Raw genomic sequence first — 6156 nt, forward strand, 5'->3', positions numbered from 1 at the left:
AATGAAAGAAAAATATTTTTATAAATGTACTGTAGCCCAAGTGTACAATGTTTATAAAGTCTATGATAGTGTAAAATAATGCCCTAGGCCTTTATATTCATTCACCATCCACTCACTGATTCATCCAGAGCAACTTCCAGTCCTGCAAGCTCCATTCATGGTTAGTGCCTTACACAGGTGTATCATTTTTTAATCTTTTATACTCTATTTTTACTGCATCGTTTCTATGTTTTCATATATTTAGATGCACAAATGCTTACCAATGTATTACAATTGCTTCCAGTATTCAGTACAATAACATCCTATACAGGTTTGTAGAATAAGAGCTATAGGCTACAAACCATTCAGATTGTTGACATTGCAAATAAATCAAGAGAATAAAGTTTCAAAGCACAACATTCAAGAACAGACTATACATAAAGCCTAGGAGTGTAGTAGTCTATGCCATGTTGTGTTGTGTAAGTACACTCTATGATGTTTGCACCACAACATAATTGCCTAATGACACATTTCTCAGAATGCATCCCTGTCATTAAGCTATGCATGACTATAATTCTATTGGATAACGGCACCACCCTTACAAACCCATTTAACCTTATTTACCTCTTTGCAGGTACTGTATCCAAATATAGTCACATTAAGGTTTAGGACTTCCACATATGAATTGATCAACATATGTTGATGTTGTTGTGGATCAAATTCTTTTCTTTCTTTTTTCTTTTTTTCTTTCTTTCTATTTTTTTTTTTTGACGGAGTTTCACTCTTGTCGCCCAGGCTGGAGTGCAATGGTGCGATCTTGGCTCACTGCAACTTCCGCCTCCTGAATTCAAGCAATTATCCTGCCTCTGCCTACCAAGTACCTGGAATTAAAGGCATACACCACCATGCCTGGCTAATTTTGTATTTTTGGTAGAGGCGGGGTTTCACCATGTTGGCCAGGCTTGTCTCGAGCTCTTGACCTCATGTAATCCACCCACCTCAGCCTTCCAAAATGCTGGGATTACAGGCATGAGCCACCGTGCCCAGCCTCAGATTATTTTCTTAATTTTACTTTTGAACTGTTTGTTGATAGTTTATAGAAATACAATAGATTTTTAAATGCTGAACCAGTATCCTGCAAACTAGTTGAACTTGTTTATCAGTTCTAATATGCTTATGAATAAAAGTTTTATCTCTTCTTTCCAATATGGATCTGTTACAGTCTGGCCAATGCACCACAGTATAGCAGTCTCGCATTATGAGGTATCACCTGGAGTTCTTTGTCTCACAACCAAGAATTAAAGAGTGTGGACACAAGGGTGAGGTTGGAGGGAAAGTTTAATAAACAAAAGAAGAAAGTTCTCCACAGTGGAGAGGGGTCCTGAATGGGTTGCCAACTATGAGGCTGGGTCTGAGGTTTTTATGGACTGGAAAGGGAAGGAATATGCTGACTGGTCTGTGAGCTATCTTGGAGAAAGTATTACACAACTTGTTCCAGGACCTTGGCCCAGGATCAATCAATCAGAAAGCTTGGCCCGGGACCTTGACCCAGAACCAATCAGGGCTGAAGTGATGATTAATAGAAGCTCAGCTCACAGCCCAAAGCATGTCCAAAAAAGAAAAGGAAACTTCCCATCAGAACCCACCAGAGCTCACTGTATACATGCCCACAAAAGGAGAAGAGACTATTTTCTGGAAACCCACTTGTTATACAAAGGACAAAGGTGTTTCTATATTGGGCCTTGTTCCCTTCTTGGTGCAGCTATGGGCATGTCTTTAGGCCAACTCTCTGTGCCAGTTCCGTTATTTCTGCCTGAAGCCTGATTTTCCAGACTGTTTCTCTGCTTAAAGGAGTTTTACCAGGAACCACCCTAACTGCCTAACTGCTTTTTTCTCTCAGATGCTTTTTATTTATTTTACCTAATTGCTATATTTAAGAAAGCTTTTGGTCTGTAGTTTTCTTTTTTGATAATTTCCTGCACTAACTTTGATATTAAGGTAAAATTGGACTTACAGAGGGTGTAACAAGGTGTTCTCTTCTAGTCTCTGGGAAAAAATTTGTAATTGGTATTAAGTTATCTTTAAATGTTAAATAGGTTTACCATGGAAGCCATCTATGCCTGGGTTTTCTTAGTAGGCTTTTAAAAAATTATTAATTTGAACTGTACAAACAAAATGGGTGAATTATTTTGTATGTAAATTATTCCTTAATAAAGTTAGTTTTTAAAGAACAAAACAAGTATAACTAATTTATAATAATAAAAGTCACAGTAATGGTTATTACTGAATGGTTAATCACTGTAATAAAACAGAAATGGGGCTTCTGTGACTGCTGATAATGCAATGTTCCACGTTTTGATCTTTGTGGTAGTTACAGGTCTGTGTTCATTCATTAAAAATGCTTCAAATTATATACATCTAACATTTGCCCTTTTCTATAATGTATATTATACTATACTTCAATAAGAAATTTGCGGACGCATTTGGTGGGCTGCAATGGCGCCGGTGAGGCTGGCAGCGACGTGGCGGCCTGGTGGTTTTGAGGCGCATGGTGAAGGGGTTTCCGCGGTCGAGTACAGGAATAAGAATGTGAAACAGAAGACATGGCTGCCTAACCATCCGCAAGCCTTCGTGGGGAGCGTTCGCGAGGGACAAGGCTTTGCCTTTCGAAGAAAACTGAGAATACAGCAAAGTTACAAGAAATTGCTGCGGAAGGAAAAGAAGGTTAAAACGTCACTGGAATCTCAATTCACAGATCGATACCCAGATAATCTGAAACATCTCTATTTAGCTGAAGAGGAAAGATTTAGGAAGCAACCGAGAAAAACTGACCATCTTTTGTCAGAACAAGTTCACCAGCCTTTGCCTGAAGAACAGTGTAGCATTGACCAGGCTTTGTTTGAAGATCAGTGTAGCTTTGACCTGCCTCAGACAGAGGAACAATGTAGTAAAACAGTAAACTACTTTACAATTCCAAAGAAAAATAAAAAGAAAACATCGAATCAAAAAGCACAAGAAGAATATGAACAGGTACAAGCTAACCGTGCTGCTAAGAAACAAGAATTCGAGAGGAGAAAACAGGAGAGAGAAGAAGCCCAAAGGCGGTACAAAAAAAAGAAAATGGAAGTATTTAAAATATAGAACAAAAAGACTAAAAAGGGCCAACCAAACTTGAATGTACAAATGGAGTACCTTCTTCAAAAAATACAGGAAAAAAGTTAAACATTTTGTTCTTACAGGTTAAAATATCTGCTGCCTGTTAGGTTCTTCTATGACAAGTGCCTCCCTGCAGTGAACTAAATTGTCAACATAAACTGGATTGCTAAACTATGCTAAATATAAAATGTTCACATATTTTTATTATGGTAAAAATTTTTCTAAATATGTTCTACATATGTTTCTTATTTATTTGCCTCTGAAGGAAGGTTGGCCTGAAGAACTGAAAGAACCTCCTATTTGTAAGACAAGTCCAAACATGTAATACTTTTGTACCATATGAGACTTACATGAAATAAAATTTTTTAAAAATAAGGAAAAAAAAAAAAAAGAAATTTGCATTAAAATTGCCAGTAGCAAGTGTTACCAAGGATGTGGACCAAAAGACATTTTCATAAACATCTAGTAAAAAGTATAAATTTTTATAGCCTCTTTGGAAAATAGTATACCATTATCTACTAAATCTAAAATATACATATCCAATGACTGCTTTCTTAGGAAGATACCTAGCTGTTATATGTACATATGTTTATCAAAACATGTACAAGAGTGCTCGCTGTAGCATTACTTGGAATAGCTCTAAATTGAAAATAGGCTACATATTTATCAACAGTAGACTGCATGAATTATTTGGGTATAGTCATACCATGAAATAATGTAGACCAGTGAAAATACACAACTATAGTTACATTTAACAATAAATTTTACAAATATAATGTTGAATGAAGGCAGCCAGACTACTCACTTAGAAAACATGCATACCCTTCATTTACATAAAGTTCAAAATATAGGTGACCCAAATTCTGCTTATATTTAAAAAGTAGAAAGCCAAAAGAAAACATCATATCAATTATAATGATGAGAAGATGTTTTAAAAATTATAACTTTTCTTGAACCATTCAAAAAGTTGACATGGCAAAAAAAAAAAAAAAAAAAAATCAAGAGAATTAAGTTCCAAAGCACGACATCTAAGAACAGACCAGATGTATGAATGGTCACCTTGGCAGAGCACAGGAGTGACGACCAACATAGAAGTATGCTAAGAATAATTATAGCTGAAATTCTAATAAATTTCTAAAGTCTGAGTATAGAAGAACTAGGATCCCCAAACACAAGAGATTCAAATTCACTCACGGGACTCTTTTCCTTGGGCATCCATTGGGTACAAATGTGAAAAAATGGGTGGATGGCAGGAGACAGAGAGAGATACCCTCAGGGAGGGGCAGCTAATTATCTAAACCCCAGGACCTCTGGGACAGGGGTAAAAGCAGCATCTGTTTGCTTCTGGAGGAGAGGTAGGAAACCCTTTTTTCTGCCTCCAAGAACTACACTACAATCTACTTTTACAGGAAAGAGTAAACCTATATTTACCATATGACCCAGAAGTCCCATTCTAGGGAGAAATAAAAATATACTCACAAAAAAGGCTATATCCATGCTTTACAAAACCTGGAAACAACCCAAATGTTCTTCCATGGATGAATGGATAAATAAACTGTGATACAGCCATAGAGTGGAATACTACTCAGTACTAAAATGGAATGGACTATTGACACACAGAACAACTTGAGTGACACTCAGAGGCATTTTGCTAAGTGGAAAAAGCCATTATCAAAGTAGCATACTTTTTTCCTCCACTTATCATCCCACTATTTTAGAAAACATGAATCTATATTTTAAAAAAGAAAGATAGTACGGGTGTGGTGAGGTGGAAGGTTCAAGGTTCCTGTGAGCTCTGATCCCCCCATTGCACTCTAGCCTGGGTGACATGGTGACAGAGTGAGACCCTCTCTCTAAAATATAAATAAATAAATAATAAATAAATAAATAAATAAATAAATAAATAAATCAGGTGTGGTGGTTCATGCCTGTAATTTCAGTATTCTAGGATATCGAAAATCACTTAAGGCCAGGAGTTCAAGACCAGCCAGGGCAACAGAGCGAGACTGCATCTCTACAAAGAATTTCAAGAAGTAGTTGGGCATTGTGGAGGCATTTATAGTCCTAGCTACTTCAGAGGCTAAGGCAAGAGAATCACTAGAGCCCAAGAGTTCGAGGCTATAGTGAGCTATGATTGCACTATTGCACTCCAGATAGGGTGACAGAGTGAGTGAGACTCTGTCTCTACCAAAAGGAAAAAAAAGAACAAAAATAAAAATAAAAAGGGAAATAAAAATGAAAGGGAAAATAAGTATAAGATTATCCCATTGAAAAGAAATAATAATGTGCAAATGTTTTACAACTTAATATCTATAGGAACACCTTTGGATGGAAATCATTTGGTAAAACTCAATAACTGATGAGTTTCAGAAAGAGAGACATGGAGCAAAATATAAGGAAGAGAAATGTTCACAGGAAGAAAGAGGTCGATTCTTCTTGTACAAAGAAAAAGAAGAGATCAAAAAACAAAGAGTACAGTGGTGAAGAAATGATATGGAATCAATCAGTGTGAGAGAAAACATTAATAAATTTGTTAGAAAATTGTGTGAATGAAATTGTCAAAATGGAAGAATTGCAAATGCAGAAAATGAGTATGTGAGATATAACCAATAACCAAGCAAATAATCTGTACTATAGAGAAGTATTTTAAAATTATGGGGCCAGGTGCAGTGGCTCATGCCTGTAATCCCAGCATTTTGGGAGGCTGAGGCAGACGGATCATCTGAGGTCAGGAGTTCGAGACCAGTCTGACCAACATGGAGAAACCTCGTCTCTACTAAAAATACAAAATTAGCCAGGCGTCGTGGCACATGCCTGTAATCCCAGGTACTAGGGAGGCTGAGGCAGGAGAATCGCTTGAACCCAGGAGGTGGAGGTTGCCGTGAGCCGAGATTGTACCACTGCACTCCAGCCTGGGCAACAAGAGCGAAACTCCATCTCAAAAAAAAAAAAATTATGAATCACAGTTATTTTTATACAGAATTTATGAAGGATAATCACATACTAACTTTAGTAACTGTT

General features: G+C 36.9%; 1 protein-coding gene across 1 annotated transcript; it reads left to right on the top strand.

Annotated features, from left to right (window-relative positions):
* Positions 1 to 2460: 2460 nt before the first annotated feature.
* On the top strand, positions 2461 to 3501 carry LOC117077987 (thyroid transcription factor 1-associated protein 26-like). Its single transcript, XM_033201522.1, has one exon. It carries the CDS (start codon positions 2476 to 2478, stop codon positions 3118 to 3120), a length of 645 nt encoding a protein of 214 aa, XP_033057413.1. The 5' UTR covers positions 2461 to 2475; the 3' UTR covers positions 3121 to 3501.
* Positions 3502 to 6156: the final 2655 nt, after the last annotated feature.

The sequence above is a fragment of the Trachypithecus francoisi genome, unplaced genomic scaffold, assembly GCF_009764315.1.
Source record: "Trachypithecus francoisi isolate TF-2019V2 unplaced genomic scaffold, Tfra_2.0 Lachesis_group6, whole genome shotgun sequence".
NCBI classification, from domain to species: Eukaryota; Metazoa; Chordata; class Mammalia; order Primates; family Cercopithecidae; genus Trachypithecus; species Trachypithecus francoisi.

Coding starts and splice junctions, on each gene's coding strand:
- LOC117077987 (XM_033201522.1), top strand. CDS start 2,476: ATGGCGCCGGTGAGGCTGGCAGCGACGTGGCGGCCTGGTGGTTTTGAG.